Source organism: Calonectris borealis, chromosome 5, assembly GCF_964195595.1.
Source record: "Calonectris borealis chromosome 5, bCalBor7.hap1.2, whole genome shotgun sequence".
In the NCBI taxonomy this organism is placed as follows: Eukaryota; Metazoa; Chordata; class Aves; order Procellariiformes; family Procellariidae; genus Calonectris; species Calonectris borealis.
Window position 1 is genome coordinate 26,238,667 of NC_134316.1, and position 18,307 is coordinate 26,256,973.

The 18,307-nt window shown below is 53.3% G+C and overlaps 1 protein-coding gene across 1 annotated transcript; it reads left to right on the top strand.

Moving 5' to 3' along the window:
• Window positions 1-3,421: 3,421 nt before the first annotated feature.
• On the top strand, window positions 3,422-18,307 carry TGFB3 (transforming growth factor beta 3). The gene is made up of 7 exons (XM_075151479.1): window positions 3,422-4,136; window positions 9,747-9,910; window positions 11,265-11,394; window positions 12,933-13,040; window positions 13,853-14,024; window positions 14,568-14,721; window positions 17,134-18,307. The coding sequence occupies exons 1-7, from the start codon at window positions 3,422-3,424 to the stop codon at window positions 17,290-17,292; spliced, it is 1,602 nt and encodes a 533-aa protein (XP_075007580.1). The 3' UTR covers window positions 17,293-18,307.

The window sequence follows — 18,307 nt, forward strand, 5'->3', positions numbered from 1 at the left end:
AGAGAAAGCTGGGAGAGTCTGGGAAAGCAATCACACTTGAGCACTCCCACATGCTTCTGGTCCTAGACCACCTTTAGCGTGAGGGCGCACATGCGTAGTTAAAGCTACGGCTATGGTGGAAAGCCCACATGGTAGCACTACTGTGGGAGAGAACAATGACCACCTTATTCAGAGCGGCCAAAGGTTTTGTTAAGCAGCTCTCTGGCAGCAGTAGGATTTATGGGATGCAGGGCAATTCCAGTAGCAACCAGTGACACAGCACTGCGCCTTTCTTCCTCACCCAGTCCTCACGTCAGGCAGCCAGCCAGACTCCCGATTTCAACATGGGCCAATTCATTGAAAACATTAAGCTTCCACTGGGAAGGAAAGCGCTCGGCGAAGACTACTGCTGTAGCCCGCTCCACACTAGCAGCGCACTGGCAGCTCCAAGCACCTGATTTTTCCGCAATTTTTTTCTCCACACACCTCAAAGTATTTACCCCATCTCTAAGGGTTTTTGGCGGAGGGAAACAACTGCAAATATTCTGTTATTTGTGTGGGTTCCAGGACAAAATCTCCTAACAATTGCAAAGCTTCAAACAAGAGGTTCCTCCCTCTGGAAGGTGGAAGGGGCTTTGACAGGCAGAAAAGGCCCACGCATTTGCCTGTCTTGATCTCCATGAGAACAGATGCTGTTCGGTTACATCAGCCCCAGCTCAGTCAGGGTTGCCAAGTGTGACATATTTCCTATGATACTCACACGTTCAGTAGCCCTGTCGGGCTCTCCCTCAGCCCAGCTGGATTCCAGCGTGTCCAAGATGTGCAACCTGTTAGCGACTGCTGCTCGCAGCCATCAGCAGCGGTTCCAGCGCATGTCAGACCATGGAGCTTTCCCACCTCTTCTCAACCCAGAGAGAGCAAAGCCCAGAGCAGAAAGTAAGTGGTCCAATACTGGAACCAGCACCACACCTACACCCTTCTTCTCCACTATGATTTCCAAGAGGTAAGTCTCCACTGTCAACAGAAGTGTCAACAGAAAAGTCTGCTCTCAACCATTACATTTGATACTATTGCATTTCATCCCATTTCTACTGTCTTAGCCATCAAAATTGCCTACCCCCTCCTATAGGATATCCCAGTCCTCCCCTGTATAGACAATGCCTCCCAACTTTGGATAAGTAGCCAATTTCATTAGCACATCCATTTTGGCGTGCCAAGATCATTAATGAAAACTGGGCCCAGGACCAGCCACTGGGGAACTCCTCTAGTAATCTCTTATAATTCCTGTACTTATCTCCATCTTAAGTAATAACTCACCATGCGGCACTGTAGCAAATGGATTACTGAAGTCCAAAGCAATCAGTTCTACCACATTTAGTGTGACCTCCGACCTAACGCGGGGTAGAGGAGGTCCCAGAGCAGAAAAGCATCCAGAATTCATTTTAGAAGTGCCTGGGGAGCTCTAGAAACATCCATCCCAATCTACATAAAAATATTCCATGGATAGTTAACGGCAGCACTCAAACTTTGCACCTTAGTCCAAGTCATGATTCGCCTGACATCGTCTTAGAGCCACTAGATCTTGTTACATCTTTGTCTGCTCCATCAAGGAACTCAAATTTCTCTTCCTCAAGCAAAGCACACGCTCACCCTGAGCAGCTCACCCTTCAGCCTCCTCAGAGCTGCAGGGAACGGGCTCACCGGGCATCTAGCACCCCCCGCTGCCCCCAGGATTTCCTCTGAACCTCTTCCACACTCCATGTCTCCAGAGAGCTGCTGGCCTCTGAGCTGGCAGTGCTCTCCCAGCCCCAGATTCCTGAACATGCAGGCGAGGGAAGGCTCCGTGCAGTCATGCCAGTGTTTCCAGCTACGGATCAGCTGCGCTGCTGCCAGACACCACCCCCTCCAGGCGCCGGGGCCATGTGCCCCTGGGGCCCACCTCTCCCAGAGCACGAAGCCCTCAGGACTTGCTTCACAGACAGCTCTGCCCAGCTCCTGCCTCGCCCGCAGCCCCGCACCACAGCAGCTGCCCCCGCTGCATCTTCCCAATGGCACAGCCAGGCCGTTGGCTTCTTCGGCAGAGCAGCCAGTGCTGCGAGCGGCTGCGCTGTGTCAGGAAGGCACGAAGCCGTCATCCCGCCCCAGACCTCGGGGCACCTCGCCAGCCCGGAGTGTTCGGCTCCCCCTCTGTGGGCCCCCAGGAAAAGGGCTGGGGCGGTGGGGTGAGAAGCCCCTGCGTGGCTGGGGCAGGGTCCAGGTGAAGGCAAGAGAAGGGTGCTCGCCCCAGGGGCCGGGAGCCCCTGGGCTTCAGAGTGGGCACAGGCCCAGCCCACAGCAGGGACAAGGGAGGCCGGTGTGGCGGGTGGCCATGGTCAGGGCATGCCCCAGGAGGGGAGCCCGCAAAGGCCCTGGTCGTGGATCCAAACGTCACCTGGGGCTGGTGTTTTGTCTCCCGTGCATGGTCCCGGCCCCCTTCGAGGGCAGCGGGTGCCCAAAGCAGCCCCTTCCCCTCAGCGAGGGCTGCCATGGCAGGGCACTCCTCTTGTGCTCCAGTGGCCACCTGCCTTCAGGGCCGCAGGGCTCCACCCTGCCTGCCCGCTACCTTCCCTCGCCCCCCTGGGCCTCGCAGGGCCCGCCAGCCCCGCCGCCAGCCTGGGCCCCGCCGGGGCCGCCGCAGCCCCTCGCCTGCAGCGCGGCGCCCGGCCCCTCCCTCCCTCGGAAAGAAACCACATCAGGAAAGTATTCGGGGTATTTTTAGCCGCTTTTAATGCGATTTCGCAGCTGGAAACGGGAGGGGCCTCCCCGCGCCGCCCGCCAGCGCGCGGCGGACCACCGCGAAGGGCCCGGCAGCCGCCGCCGCCCCGCGCCCGCCGCTGCCCGGCCGGAGCCAGCAGGGGGCGCCCGCGCGCCGCCGCCTCGGCGGTGCGGCGGCCACGTCGGAGGGCGCGCGGGGCCGCCTCGCCGCGGAGGGGCCCGGCCCCGGGGCGCGAGGGGCCCGGCGCCGCCGGCCGCGCGGGGGGCGGCGGCGGGGCCCGGCGCGGGGGGCGGCGGCGGCGCGGCAGAGGAGGGCGGGCGAGCGGGCGGCGGTGGCTGCGCGGCTGCTGAAGCCATTAGCGCGGTGCTGCGGGCGAAGGCCGGGCTTGGAGCTCCCTCCCCCGCCCGAGCCCCGTCCCGGGGACGTCATGGGAGGGAGGTATAAAATTTCAGCGGCGAGGCCGAGGGAGAGGCAGTGTGCACGGGAGGGGCGGCGCGGTGCGGCGCCGGGCGGGCCGGTGCGGTGCGGTGCGCGGCCGAGGCACGGCGGCCAGCAGAGCCCGCGGGGCCAGCGGGCGGCCCGGCGGCGCTGCTCTCGGCTGGGCGGGGAGCGCCGCGGTGCCGCGCTCCCGGCCGCCGGGGGTCGGGCACCGGGCGATGTAGGGCGCGGGGCCCGGCGGGGGCATGAATGGTGCAGCGAGAAGGGCGGGCGCCGCGCTCCCCCCGCGGCGGCGGGGCGGCGCGGGCCGCTGACACGTGCGGCGGCGCGGCGCGGCGGGGCGCCCCCGGCTCCGCGGGACGCGGGGCGGTGCATGGGGAAGGAGCCCGGCGCGGCGAGGCACGGCGCCTGCCGCTTCTCCTTGCGGAGCGCTGCCAGCTCTTCCTGGAAGTCCTGAGTCGCGCACGGCGCAGTGAGTTCATGCACCTCCTCGCCAAGCCTCAGCCTGCGGGATCTGGGGAGGCTGCCGCCAGCACATCGCCCGGTCCCCCGCGCCCGCTCGCCGCCGCCCGGGGGTCTCTGCCGGGGGCCCCCGCCGCCGCCCCCTCGCACATGAAGATGTACGTGCAAAGGGCTCTGGTGCTGCTCTCCCTGCTGAGCTTCGCCACCGTGAGCCTCTCGCTGTCCTCCTGCACCACCTTGGACCTGGACCACATCAAGAAGAAGAGGGTGGAAGCCATCCGGGGGCAGATCTTGAGCAAGCTGCGGCTCACCAGTCCCCCGGAGACCGTGGGGCCGGCCCATGTGCCCTATCAGATCCTTGCCCTCTATAACAGCACCCGGGAGCTGCTGGAGGAGATGGAGGAGGAGAAGGAGGAGAGCTGCTCTCAGGACAACAGCGAGTCTGAATACTATGCCAAAGAGATCCATAAATTTGACATGATCCAGGGCCTCCCGGAGCACAGTAAGTGCTGGGCTACCCCCGTGCCGCCTGGCCTGCCGCGCCCGCGGGGCAGGCTGCCCGGGACCCCGGGCGCGGAGGAGGAGCGGCCGGCCGGCCGGGGCCGAGGGGCGCCGGGCCCCCGCGGGGCCGCTTTGCCGGCGGGGCGGGAGCGCGGAGGCGGGAGGGGGCCGCCGCGGCGGGGGGCGCGTCTCCGCCTGCCTGCGCGCTCGGGTGCGGAGGGGAGCGGGGCGCACGCCGCTGTCCCGCGGCCGGGGCGGGGGGAGCCGTGGGGCGGCGAGCGCACGGAGCACCGACAGCGCGGCGCGGGGCTTGGCGGCGAGCGGTCCCGCCGCAGGTGGAGGAGGTGGGCGCTGGCAGCGGCGGCGGTGGACTGCGGGGTCCGGGAGCAGCATCGGCTCAGGCCCCAGCCGGGATCAGCGAGCCAAGCCCGCGTCTAGAGCCCTGACGTGGGGGAAGGCGAGGAGGGGAGGAGGGAGGGAAAGACGTGGGGTGGGAAGGCAGCAGGAGAGGAGGCACCTTGGGTCTCGGGGTGAATGCTGCGCACTGGGCTAGGAGAAGGTGCAGGTCTCGTGTTTGGGTGACAAGCAGGTGGACGGACACCTCCCTGCTGAAGCTCCAGCGCCTGCCGCAGAGATACAGGCAACCTGTTTGGTTTGTGCAGCATCCGCACTGGCTGTAGAGAAGGTGGAGAGGCACTTGCTGAAGAGACTGCTGCCTGGAGGACACTGTCGAGGGTGTTACTCAGATAGCATGAGGGTTCAGAGAGCGAGTAGCAGGTAACAGGGGTGCTGAGCAGGTGCAAAGCAGACAGTGATGCGAAGGGGACCCCCAAGGGAACGTAGGCATTGAGGAAACATGACAGATGTTGAGCAGGTGCGGAGCAGATGATGAGCAGGCCCAGATGTGGACACTAAACAGATTCAGGTGCAGAAGCTGAGCAGATGCAGATGCAGAGACTGAGCAGACATGAACCCCAAGCAGATTGCAGATGCTGAGCACATGTAGGCACAAGCAATCCTTTCAGTCTGTGCTTAGGATTCCTTAGGATTGGAAAATGTTGGTGGGCATGCACTCATACCACCATCCAGGGCGTCCTCCTGTGATGTAGTGTGGTCTTGGGGACACGATTTGAACGACAGCAGTTCTGGGGAGGAGCTGTGACTTGGTACAGGCAGCCTCAGAATGCAGTTACTCTGCCAGGTTTATGTTAATCTTGACATATGATGAGCTGGAATAAGCGCTACAATGTGGTAATGCAACAGATTCACTTAGTCTCTAGCAGACTGCACTCCATATGGTTATATGATTAGCTTTTAGCTCAGGAGACACCAAGACTCGAGGAACAGAAAGTGCACAGGGTATAACAGCTTACCTGTATTTCAACATTTTTGACCTACCAAAGCGTCGTTTGTGAAATTCTAAAAATGTATGGGGAAACCAAGTGTCTGTGCAAAATAGTACAGCCACACTATGAACTGGTGTGTTTTGGGGAAGGAAACTGGGAAAGCACAACCGGGAAATTAAGTCAGAGGAGTAGATTTGGATAAATTAGAGGGGAAAGAGGAATGAAGACATGGTGCACAAGAAGGAGCAGTGAGGAGGGACTGTGGGTTGGGGAAAATTCCTGTGGAAATGAATGAACCTGTTCCATGTCACCATAGGGCACTGGGGCAAGGTGCTGAGCAGTGGGTTCAAAAGACCAAGTAGTGCTGAGATTGAATTCCTGGGAGTGGGCAGTGTAGATGCCACCACCCAGAAAAAGAGGGAACTTTGGCATTGGGTCACGCTGGGAGAGACTAGCTCCAGACAGGCCGTGGTGTCAAGAGACGCGCTCCTTTTGAAACCTAGGGAGTTTCATCGCTTACACCATGGCTGAATTTGGCCCTGTGTCTTCAGAAGTGGCTGATGTTCAACTTTCCCATGACTCTGTCACTGTGCCAGGTGGTGATCTCAGAGCACGCTCTGAGCCAAAGCCAGTCTCCTCTGGGGGGGAAGGGGAGGACTGCTCCATTGAGGGAACTGTGAGGATGATACAGACGAGTCTGAAATGTGTGCACAAGCACACGAACTGTTCTAGCTCCAAACTATTAGTCAAGCAGCTCATTGGCTCAGAGACCTCATCCTTCTCAAAGACTTAAGGCCCAAAAGTGAGGAGAGCTGAGGAGCAAAAATAGGAGCGGGGAGAGCCCCATCCTTCTAGGAAGGAAGGATATTCAGAACCAGGTTCCCCATCCCTACTCTGAGCTGTTTGGTGACTCACGAGTGTTCTTTCTGCTGTGCCTCTCAGGCACATTGCCTGAATTATAAGGGACTTTCTTTCAGAAAATAACTCGTTCTTCACCAGCCATTCACTTCAGGGATCTAAAACTCATGGGGGTTCAGACTTCCTTGATTAGATTCAAGCTCAGAGAGCATCTGCCAACAGTCCTGCAAATGGCTTTGCTTACCTTCCTGAGGAAAAACAGATGCCATTTTCCAAGCCAGCTCGAAAGACAAGGCAATTAAAGCCATGGGTCACTGGGGCCAAGCACCTCTTCCCTCCAAAGCTGCCGCCTGCAGAGTTCCAGAAGGATCAATTTTTCTCCAAAGTTATGCAGCTTTGGCATGAAACACCTTGAAGTACCCGTGGTATAATATGGAATGAGTCAATACCTGCTCACAGACAGCCTGCCCTTCCTTGACACCAAACTCTTAACTGCACAGCCATCAGCCTTCTTGGGGCTTGCCAGAAACAGCAGCTGTGTAGGATCAGCAGCACGTGGAGGACCTGCACCTCGCTGAGAGCAGTAGTAGGAAGAGGGAAGCTCCTGAAAGAACCTGGTCCCTGTATCACATTGTCCACGCTAAGAGGGTACTGGTCTCATGGTTTGTGCAGTCAACAGCTCTGGGCTGTCTGGGCTCCACAGTAATAGCAGGGTCCGATCGTGAGGATACATCCTGTCGTGTCGGACATAGACTGGCATGGGTGCACAGGGTGTCACAGATTCCCTGTTTCCAGGCTTAGTTACAGCCACTGAATGCTGTGGACTGGAAGAGCTTGCAGGAGTATTGCCTGCAGGCTTTGTTCCATGCTGGGAGGTGGACATGTCCGGATTCCAGTGTGATTAACACACCTGAGCTGGGACTGGACCAAGTTCCCTGAAAAATCACCTCCTTTGCCTGTGACCTCTTGCAAAAAGTACTTTGCCCCAAAGCAGTCAGCTTCCTGGGAGTGAGACCTGTATCCTGGACACCCTGCTATGAAAAGCAGGTGCAGCCTCATGGTGTTCGGTGAAACACAGAATGCAGCTCCATCCTCCCATCACAGAGGACTTGTTCCCAGGGTACGAAGGGAACATGAAACTTCTTCTTAGGGAAGGGAAGATAGCTATTACTATTTCCGCTAGGAACGTCTCCCAAGACACCAGCACCTTGCTGATGAAGTAGGTAGAAGGCAACGTGAGGACAGCAGGCGAAATACAGTAGATACAGTAATCTCTTATCAGCATGGCTGCCTAACTTAGCCAAAAATCTTAAGGAGATGATAAACAATAAATTATTTTGTCTCTCATCTGCACTGTGCTGTAGGACCAGATCTGCAGTCTCTAAATAGATTGTCAGAAAAAGCACTGCTGTTGGAAACAGATACTGCGCTAGACTGACCACTAGATCTAGATCTAGAAGGGCATTTCTGATGATTACTGGGACACCCCTCATGGATAGGTCTGAAATGGAAGGGCAGGCTGTTAACAGCATTATTAATAGGGCTAGGAGTGCAAAACATCTTAAGGGGTTATTAAAACACAGTACCTGCCTAGGTCTAGGACACAGAACAGTTATCAGTGTTAGACTTCAGCCAGGAAGATGCCTTTGGGCATTTAATGAGATCAGTGCTTGGGTTTTCTGCTGTGCTTTTCTGTGGCATAAAACCTAGAACTGGTCACAGTGGTGGAGTCCCACAGTGGGTGTCCTCATGTGGCTCTGTGTACTCTTTGCACTGCAGGGTTGTTGGGCTGAGCACACCAGCTCATGGCTGCAGTGGGGTCTGGTCTCCTGGGATTACCGAACATCCATCTCTTCAATAGCAGCCAGAGACTTTCCTGTATGGGAAAGCTGCTGCATTCGGTAGTACAAATGACAAAAAGTCCTCCAATTAAAGCCCAATGTGAGCATCTGGTCATTAGCTTATTGAGTAGAACTTCAGCATCTTAAGAACACATCCTTGTAAACTGTCAGGCTCCTGCTTGCTGAATCTGAGTGTAGCACAAGAGGAAGATCTTCATGGAGATGACTCTGGAAGTGCATCAGTGTTGCTCAAAGCAGAATTTGGCATGGGAGGTGAACCTCTGCGCTCAGGCACCGTTTCACACTAGCCCATCTTCAGAAGCTGTTTCCCTGGGGAGATAGTGGTGGTGGTGTGAAGAGAGGGGCTGACTCCAGGAATCTAACTTGAAGGTTGCTTCAACTAGGGCTTCTAGGCTATTTGTCACAGGCTGGAACTGTGGCTGGGAACAGGTGATAATTTTTCTTTCTGTTTCTTTTTTTGTTTAAAACCAACTTAAATATCAGCTGACATGAGAGCCGCGTGTTGCATTGGACAACAGTCAGAGGTCGTATGAGAGGCTCTGTAGGGCTGCAAACAAACCTGCATGTGGGCGTAGAGCAGGAGCTGCCACGTCTTGTCTGCAGGAAGCCTTAATGATGCTACAGCCTTGAAGGTTAACAGAGGTCAACAGGAGAGAAACAACAGCAACTACAAAGACTTTTCCATGGGGCCAAAATGGTCCCAATAGAGAGAGCCTTGTTTTCTCTTGAGAACACTGGTTTGGACCTCATAGCTTTTACCTACTGTCTTTTGGGGCATCTGTGAAATGGATTTTTCTACTCAGCAGCCACACATTGAGGCAGAGAATTGCTGTGTTATTTCCTGCCCATGTGTCTGATCTCCGCAGGCCTCTCAGCACTATTACTCTGTCCTTGAAGAACTCTGTATCTAATACTACTCATGAATTCCTTCTCCAGGTCATGAGTGAGAACTGATCTTAAAACCCAGTTCTTTAGTACATACTGAATAGTCACTGCCACAAAAAGTCTTCCACTCCTCATGCTTTGCGGACACTTGTCTCATTCTAGGAGACAATGTCATGGTTTGTAAAACTAAGATTCAACGGCAATGGGATCACCTCCTATGTGGCTTCACGTCTCCAGCACGAGCAGAGTCACACTGTCATCACTATTGGGAATGGGCCCCACTAGCTGCAAATGAGGTTGCCCCATTGCCTTGGCTGGGGTTGTCATTTTGGATGCAGCAGACTCAGGAGCATTAGCAACATTTGATGAGCAGAGTTAGAAGAGATAATATTAAAAATACTGTGGTTGATCTCTACTGATTCTCTAGCTTGTAGCATTGAAGTAACGGTGGCAGCAGGGGGAATATTTTGCAAAATGTTGTAATGTAGACCAAATTTGAGTGAATTCATCCTGTGTTATCTTTAGCTAGACAGCCATGCTTCACAGGTGGCAAGATGTTTGAATGACAGGCCTCTGCTGGAAAGCTCTTTCTCAACATTTATTTGACATCCTGCGCCTCTGACCTGTGGTTCTTAGTCTTTCCATCTTTCTTTCTCCTAGATGAGTTGGGCATTTGTCCAAAAGGTGTCACCTCCAACGTGTTCCGCTTTAATGTGTCCTCGGCAGAGAAGAACAGCACCAACTTGTTCCGGGCTGAGTTTCGGGTGCTGCGTGTGCCCAACCTGAGCTCCAAACGCAGCGAGCAGCGCATTGAGCTCTTCCAGGCGAGTATGCTTCTCATCTTCCCTTGTGCCTGAGCCCACAATAGCTTGGCTTCTTAATGGTTGCCTCAATTGGTATGTGCAGGGCCACAGAAGAGAAAGAGAAGAAATCCCATGCTGTACCCCAGGCTTCTTCCAGCATATGCAGTGATCTCTTTCTTTTTACAGTGTGGTGCTGTCCTTTCCCCACTTGCGCTGGCTGGGTGCTCTGGGTGCCCTGGCATGGTGCCCACTGCAGCTCTCTGCCGCACTGAGAAGTGGGTTGGAAGGGGAGCCCCTCACCAGTGGAGCAGCCCTGACCCTTCTGTCCCATCTGCATGCCTAGGTCCCTTGGCAGTTTTGTTCCTTTGACTGTCGCAGTACAGTTGGTGCTAACCCAACGGGTGGAGCTCTCTCTCTTGTCACTGATTTACTGGAAAAATAATGCTTGCTTTCAATGTTCCCTTCAGCAGCAGCTCCTCAGAGGCACAATTCATGGCACCGTTAATTCAGGTACTTATCTGGGGTTTGGTTCCCCTGGCAGAATAAGGTCTGGTTCAGGTTTGGAAGTGGTCTTAAGCTGAGCTGGACCACCCAGCTAATGGTATAGTTTAGCATCCAGGCGGCACATTCCCACAGGCTGGTGTCTGTCCACTTTGTAGTAAGAGTGCAGCTAAAATTGCCCTGGGGTTGGTAGCTCTTGAGGACTTCCTGGAATTCAGCTTCAAAGGTCAGAGCAATTCTTCATCAGGTGACACAGCTGACAAGGAGGCAATCCCAGAGCTTCTCCATAGGTTCAGTGCTCTGTGGAGTGAACCTGGGGTCCTGCAGGAAGGAACACCTTGCACAGGCTGTGGCTGTTTGTCTGGAAGCGGGAAGAGTCAGAGCAGGGGGAAAGGTTTCCAAACCTGATCAGCCCTGGTGTTTTGATAGAAGTTTACGAGTGTAGGACACATGAAAACACCATAGCGTAGAACTTAGTAGGCTTGCTGGGCAAGGGACCTGTGGCAGGATGCTCTATCGCTCACTGCTGGTTCTGCTCTGAAATCCAGACCCGCATCCCACAGGTGTATACAGAAACAAAACCACCCATTAGATCAACTGCGGTGTGCTTCTGCCTCTGGATATGTGCCCCGAAAGAAGAATGAATTGAGAGAGGTGGGCTGCTTAGGACACAGAAATAAGCGTTGTGTAGATCTCTGGAGTTCAGGTTGGTTGTGAAGCATGTCCTTCTCACCAGGGTGTTCCTGGTGTCTCACTTACCAGAACCAACCTTCTGAATTAGTTTTTAGCAAGCTGTGGAAGAAAAAAGACCCAAGGCTTTCCCTTTCTTATGCGCGGCACTGGCTGATTCTCTCTACCACTCCTTCTGACGCAGATCCTTCAGCCGGATGAGCACATAGCAAAGCAGCGCTACCTCAGTGGCAGGAATGTGCAGACACGAGGCTCCCCTGAGTGGCTGTCCTTCGATGTCACCGAGACTGTGCGTGAGTGGCTTCTGCACAGAGGTAGGGGTCTTAGCTGGACCGGGTGTCAAGGCATCCATATCAATGTGGATCAACGTTGACAGGAGTATCTCTCTGCTCCCCTTTTTGCAGGAGCTTGGCTCACATAGAGGACAGCTGCTTTCAGTCTGAGAACGAGCTTCCCCCCAGAGAGCTACCTCAGTGCATGACGTTTGCTAGATACCTAGCTCTGTCCTGGAGTCCCCACTGTGTGGCTCTGTGGGTTGAGTCGGAATGAGGATTCATCCTCTGGAGGAGGAAATTGTTTTCACTGAGAGATGCTGGAACTTCTTTTGGTTCTTCAATTCTAAGCAGGGCTCTCCTCTGCTTGTCTAAACTATAATCTGTAATACATAGAAAATTAGGATTACTCTGGTTTAATTTTCATGTGGACTAGAGCAAATCTACTGGGGAAAAAACAGCAAGGATCCTGGTTTCTTTAGCTTTTTACAGCTTGGCAGGTATAAAGGTGAGGAAATACCGGAGGCTGACACACCTAGACAAATGGAGGCTTTAGCACTGCAGAGAACATACCTCTGCCACCACTGAGCAGCCCAACAGATAGTTACGGGGCAGCTCCCAGCAAGAACACTGACCCCATTCACAGCTGGAGCATAGGCACCGGGACTCACAGCTGGATTGACCTCACAGATAGAAGCTAGGTGCCACTGAAAACTGGAATGCAGGTACTGGCAAGGAGCCGCTCCCTGGAAGGGTAAGCTGTGAGCTTGTAGGCTCCTCCTTTTTCAAGCAATCTAAGTTGTGTCCTGATGGCTGGAGTTCAGGGCTGGAACTGCAGCGAGCTCCGGGCAGGCACACTAGCTGACAAGACATCACAGAGTATGCAGTGCTTAGGAAAAAAGGTGCTAGGCACCTTGTCAATGCCCCGGGGAGCCAGATGTTTTAATTCATGACACAACATAAAAAAGGAGCTTTCATAAGAGTCTTATGTTCCCTTAGTCAGGCCCACACAGCACGACGGGTCCAGGAAGTTATTATGAAAATAGACTTGCCTCTGGAAAGTCTGTGTGACTTAGACCGCTAGCAGTTCAACAAAACAGGAGGTTGCAGCTGCTGAGAAAAATGCTTCCAGTGAAATTACTTGTCCATATCCAGCTCACTCATTTTCAGGTCTCTCCTTCAGACACTAACCAGAAGCCAGATAGTAGACAGGTACCGAGCATGGCAAAACTGATTTAACACAGACACCGCAAGCCAGCTCTTCAAAATACTTGTTTTCCAGTGGAGCTCCTTGAAGCTCACAAATGCTTTTGGATGTTGAATAGTCTAAAAGCCGTAACCAGGAGCACCCTTCTCACCTGCCCAGGAAGCTCCCTTTAGCAAGAGCAAGGCTTTTGGCCCAAGATTCTGCTTCCCGTTCTTTCCAAGGCAGCTTCTGTTCCCCAACTCTGATAGCATCCCTGACTTTGAGACCAACCCACAGTCTAGGAGTTACCGTGTCCTCAGTGAAACTTCCCTGCACCAGGAGCTGTCCCAGCTGAGGAAGACTGTTTCTCACAGAGTCATCTCCTTCTTTGCAGAGTCCAACCTTGGCCTGGAAATCAGCATACACTGCCCTTGCCATACTTTTCAGCCCAACGGGGACATCTTGGAGAATTTGCATGAGGTCTTGGAGATCAAGTTCAAAGGTGATAAAGAGCTGGGTTAGGGGAGGCTGTTGGGAAGGGAAAGCCTGCAGTATCTAAAGAAAAAACGAGGTCTTGCTTTGCATATTTGAGCATTTTACGTTGTGTAACATTTGTCTTAAAGTATACACATCTGGGTTTGCATGTTGATTATATGGGTATATCCACTTTGTACATAGGTTAGAAAAGGGAGAAAGAAAGTGCAGGCGGGGTGGGTTTGCATGAGTGTCTGCAGAAAGGAATAATTTTGTATTTCAATATCTCTCTGGGAAGTTCAGCTTGATGCCTTCTCAGATTTCCACGGAGGCTCTGCTTTCCAGTTAGGGTGACTGAAACACAAGGAAGTCAGGCATCCTGTGTGAGGTGGCCCAGAGAGTCAGTGGCTTGGCTGGCCTAAGAACTAGGAACCTCCTGGCTTGCAGCCCTGGGCTGCAGCCACTGGCCCCCACAGGCTCCATTTCTGAGTCTGTTCTGCAGAGTGCCAATGATCTGACATCTTTTTTAAACCATTCATCTTCCTGCCTGTCCTGGGATCAAAGCCAGGAGTAAGTGGGATGGATTAATGGCCCCACCAGCAGTTTGCAAATGGTAAAACAGGTGGCCCGTAAGCCTCTATTTCAGGCCTGCTGCAGTCAGATTCACCAGGAGTAAAGGGGTCCCTGTGAGCGAAGAAGTCCCAAAGTGGACATGGTGCCTGAATCCCTTTCACCCTGGTTCAAGGGCAGGCATGAAAGTGTTAAATGCACTGAAAAATCTTGTTGCATCCTCCACTTCCACACTGACTTCTCTTTTGCGGATCCTGTTTTTCTCTGAAGGCATTGACAGTGAGGATGACTACGGCCGTGGAGACCTGGGGCGCCTGAAGAAGCAGAAAGACTTGCATAATCCCCACCTCATCTTGATGATGTTACCCCCACATCGGCTGGAGGGCCCAGCATTGGGAGGCCAGAGAAAAAAACGGGCCCTAGATACCAACTACTGTTTCCGGTAAGTGAGAATCCTGCCTGGAGTGACCAGGTCCCATGCCTGAGGTGGGCAAGCCCGACGAGACTCCATGCCACCAGGAAAGGCAGAGCCCTCCAAGGGACTTGTGGGTCACCATGGTGCCACAGGGGCCACATGAGGAGCACAGCTCAGCCAGCTGCTCCTCGTGGTGTCCAGGAAGGGGATACTGGCCATCTCAGCAGAGTCACTCTGTGCTTCTGGCTGAGCCACTGGCTAGAGGGAGGCTTGCAAGCGGTTTCCTGGAGCACAGCGGGGCAGGGACCCGCAGCAGCCCCCTGCTAGCTCCAGGTGCCAGAGAGCAGCTGGGTTCTGCCTTGCTGGGCCAGTGGCCAAGCCGCCTGCCGGCAGGCACAAGTAGTGCCAGGCTGCTGAGGTGCCCGTCTCTGCCGTTCCTCTGCACTTGGTGCAGGCAAACACCGTGTCCCACTGGGCACCGCTGGTACTAGTCCTGCTCAGGAAGCTGCATCACGCACTCGCATACAAGGCTCCTCTTTAGATTCACTGTGTTTTGATACTGTGTTTCAGGAACCTGGAGGAAAACTGCTGCGTGCGTCCTCTGTACATCGACTTCCGACAGGACCTTGGCTGGAAATGGGTCCATGAGCCTAAGGGCTACTTTGCTAACTTTTGTTCGGGCCCCTGTCCGTACCTCCGCAGCGCAGACACCACTCACAGCACGGTACATCCAGCATATTATCCTGTCAGGGCTTGTGGCTGTGACTCCCCCTTCCTCCCTAAGTCTGATCATATCTGGTCTCTTCAAAGCGGCAAAAGCAGTTCAGATCAATACTTGTAAACAACTGTCCAAGGAAACTGCAGAAGAGAGTCTAGGTGGTTCAGCAGGGAAAATGTGCTTCCTTTGGAGTCAATACTGAGTCCATGCTTCCAGCCAAATGTTGAGGAGGAGGATTTTGCTGTCTTGCTGTCTCTTGGATAAGATGTGAAACACCAGGACTGATGGGTTTAGGGTACTTATTTGGTAACGGCCAGAGTATTAACTGAATTGTTCACATCAAATGTCAACTCTGGTGATTATCTTCTGCCTAAATTTCTCCTGCAGTTTGCACTGCACAGAGGATTTTTCTACGCTCTGTGCCAGGTTGTCAGGCAAAACTTGTGCCATGGCGCAGAGCTGCCACCTGCTACCACAGGGGCAGCTGTAGCCCAAAAGTGAAGGGAAATCCGTGTCCATGTCCAGAAGTGAACACAGCCATGCAGTAAGTCTCCTTTCTGCACAGGCATCCTTTCCAGCTGTATAAATCTCACCTGACCTATGGCAGGGAGGAGCCTGCTAGGCAGTGAGATTCACGAGTCAAAACTGGCAGAAAGCAAATGTCTTTAGGTAACTTATGCATAACCTCTGTTTAACGTAAGTACACTAGGCAGTCTTTGGGAAGAATACCACCTGAACCTGGCTACTTCTAGAGTGGAAGGAAAAAGAAGCAACTGAAAAGCACAGGCACGGGAGAAGTACCAAGGGGAGAAGACAGACTAAGGAGCAGGCAGCCCACCACTGAAGCAAGAAAAGCCAGAGGAAAATCCTGTGCTTCTGTCCACAGAAGAGAAAAGGCGGCAATCCAGACAATGCAACGGCTCATTAGCAACTTAGCTTCAGGTTTCACGAAAAAGGTTACTGGAAAAAGCAGATTCAGCTGAAGAATAGATAACAAGGTAAAGATGATATTGCAGAAAAGATGCTAACATTTTCTTGACAGCTTGAGAGTCTGCACAGCAGCAAGGCTCGCTGAAGCTCAAGGACTAATATCAGTGGGAACAGTCGATCTATGGAATGAAGGAGTGAACAGATGCTGGGCCTTAAGCGCAAGACAAGGCAAGGGAAAGAACAGCTTTGAAAGGGTAATGGGCATGTAGCTTTACCATCTGGTTGTCCTGAGAAGCTGTCTAGTAGATAACTGAACTGAATCAGTGTGAGAGAAGGAGATTTTAGAACGGTTCCTAATGTTCTTTTCTTGAGCAAGACAGGAAACGATCAAGCGTTAAGGTCAGCTGAGTGATCCGGGAAGCCTTTAGAACAATATAGCTGCTGACAGCTTGCCAGCACCACCTAGGAAAAACACGGGGAAAAGAAGATTTCTCACCAGTCTGGTTAACCTACTGTCTCTGCTGAATGGAGCGGCGCCAGAGCACGTGGTACTCCTGTGGTACAGCCAGGGGTACTTTGCTCAGTATCCCAGAGAGCTTCTACCAGAACGACTGCGATTACATGGATCTGGATGATAGAACAGGATGTTTCCCTAGCACCTCTCATCCCCAAAGACTTTAAAGTAGTTAAAAGACAATGTGCCAGACCCTGTCGTTTATACCAGACAAGCACTAATGAGGCCACAGTAGTGCAGGTGAGATCATGTTTTGGCCCCACAACTCAAGAAGTTGCTTACCGCTGAGACGCGGCCACCTCTGGCAAGAAACATGGCAACTGTTCTATAGCAGTTACGTGGCTGAAGTGTACAGTCATCTGTGGGCTGGGGCCAGCTGGGAGGAGGAATCCAGTGGAGTCCCACAGGACACTCTCCTGGCTCCAGCATTACAATGTAATGACTTGGAGGATGGAATGGAGGGAGAAAGCATCAGACAGTTCAAAGCAGGGAAGGAATTGTGGATACTTAAGAGGACTGGCATCCATCCATTGCTATCTAGAGATGTTGGTTGAAATAAACAGCACTGATGTTCTTTCTTCTGGTTTCTTTAATGGAACCCAAGACAACATGGCCCCAGGCTGGTTACACCCAGCCTTGTTAAAAGCAAAAATTGTGACACTATCCACCATACCAAATTAGAGATGAAAGGAGACAACTACTTGCACTCCTTCAACCCTTAGGCATCAGCCACAGAGCAAGGCTACTACAATAAAAAGAAAAAAGTCTTAAGAGTCAGGCAGGGGCAGGTGAGACCCTTTAGAAGCAGGCCATGATCAGAAAGTGACAGGGGAGTATTACTCGCCTCAGGGAAATACCCTCTGATGAGCATAGTCCAAACACCTAGAGACCTGTTGGCTTTGCAATCCCTTCCTGGCCTCAACCAACTTAAATGTATTCCTGACTTTGTCACCACATTTACTTTGTTTCTGCAGGTGCTGGGCTTATACAACACGCTGAACCCTGAGGCATCCGCTTCACCCTGCTGTGTCCCTCAGGACCTGGAGCCACTCACTATCTTGTACTATGTCGGGAGGACCCCCAAAGTGGAGCAGCTCTCCAACATGGTGGTGAAATCCTGCAAGTGCAGCTGAAAGGCACCCTGGCCCACCCAAAGCCAAGAGAGAAACTGTCAGCACCCACTCTCCTGCTCCCAGGCTAACACAAAAGGAACTGGGGGTCAGAGACTACACATGCTGAGGGCCGAGTGCCAAACCCTGTGGCTTAGGGTCTGGCAGCCCTTGGGGATCTCTTCTGGAACATTTCTTGGTCTTGTTGGCAGTGTCATGTTCCTTCTGGGAGTTACTTTGGTGACACGAAGGCCACACTCTCCAAAATGGCTGGACAGTTGGTGCGGAAGAGGACAAGGGTGGAGGAACTGCTGTGTATTTGAATGCTGGGTGGTTGAGCTGGGAAAGCGAGGGAATGAGAAAGAACAGGTGAAAGGGGGAATGGAAATGGGGTGATGTTTTCTATTCTAGCTTTAGCTATCTTAGGACCTCCCCACTGGCCTGAAGAATTAGACGTTTCCCCTGTAAGAGGAAACCCTGAAATTTTCTTTAGAGAAAGAAAATGCACCAAGAAGGGAAGCTGCTGAGAGAAGAAATGCTCAGAGATGCGCTTAGACTTTTGTTCCTCAGAGCTGTGATCCAGGAGTCCTGCAACTGAAACTCTGTGTCTGCCAAACCTGTGAGTTCAGTTGGCAGATCCTGGCTATTGGTTTCTAAATGCAAACTGCAAGGCTCCCAGCCAGCCTGCTGAGGGTGGGCAAATACAAGGAAAGAGGGTGCTGAATCCGTTTTCAGAGGGACTCCTGTCTCCATTCAGCTCTTTTCCCTTCCTGGAGTTTCTGAGAGATGGTTTCTGGGTCAGGGCAGGAGCAATTATCTGTGGGTACCTGAATATTGGGCCCATTCATTTGTGACCCGATACACCCTGAGGAACTCTTGTCTGTTGTGGTTTGTGAGGTGCTTTGGGGTGTTCTGCACCTGTTCTGCACGATGACCTGGATGTGGCCCAGGCCTCACCTGCCAAGACTTAAAAAACAGTAATCTCAAAAACATTGTAAAAAATAAATATCTGGGGGGGAGATGCTCTTTTTTTTCACAA

Excerpts from the sequence above, each read along its gene's own strand:
- TGFB3 (XM_075151479.1), top strand. The coding sequence starts at position 3,422 with ATGGTGCAGCGAGAAGGGCGGGCGCCGCGCTCCCCCCGCGGCGGCGGG. Across the intron at positions 9,911-11,264 it reads AGCGCATTGAGCTCTTCCAG|ATCCTTCAGCCGGATGAGCA; the intron begins GCGAGTATGCTT and ends CTTCTGACGCAG. Across the intron at positions 14,722-17,133 it reads CAGACACCACTCACAGCACG|GTGCTGGGCTTATACAACAC; the intron begins GTACATCCAGCA and ends TTGTTTCTGCAG.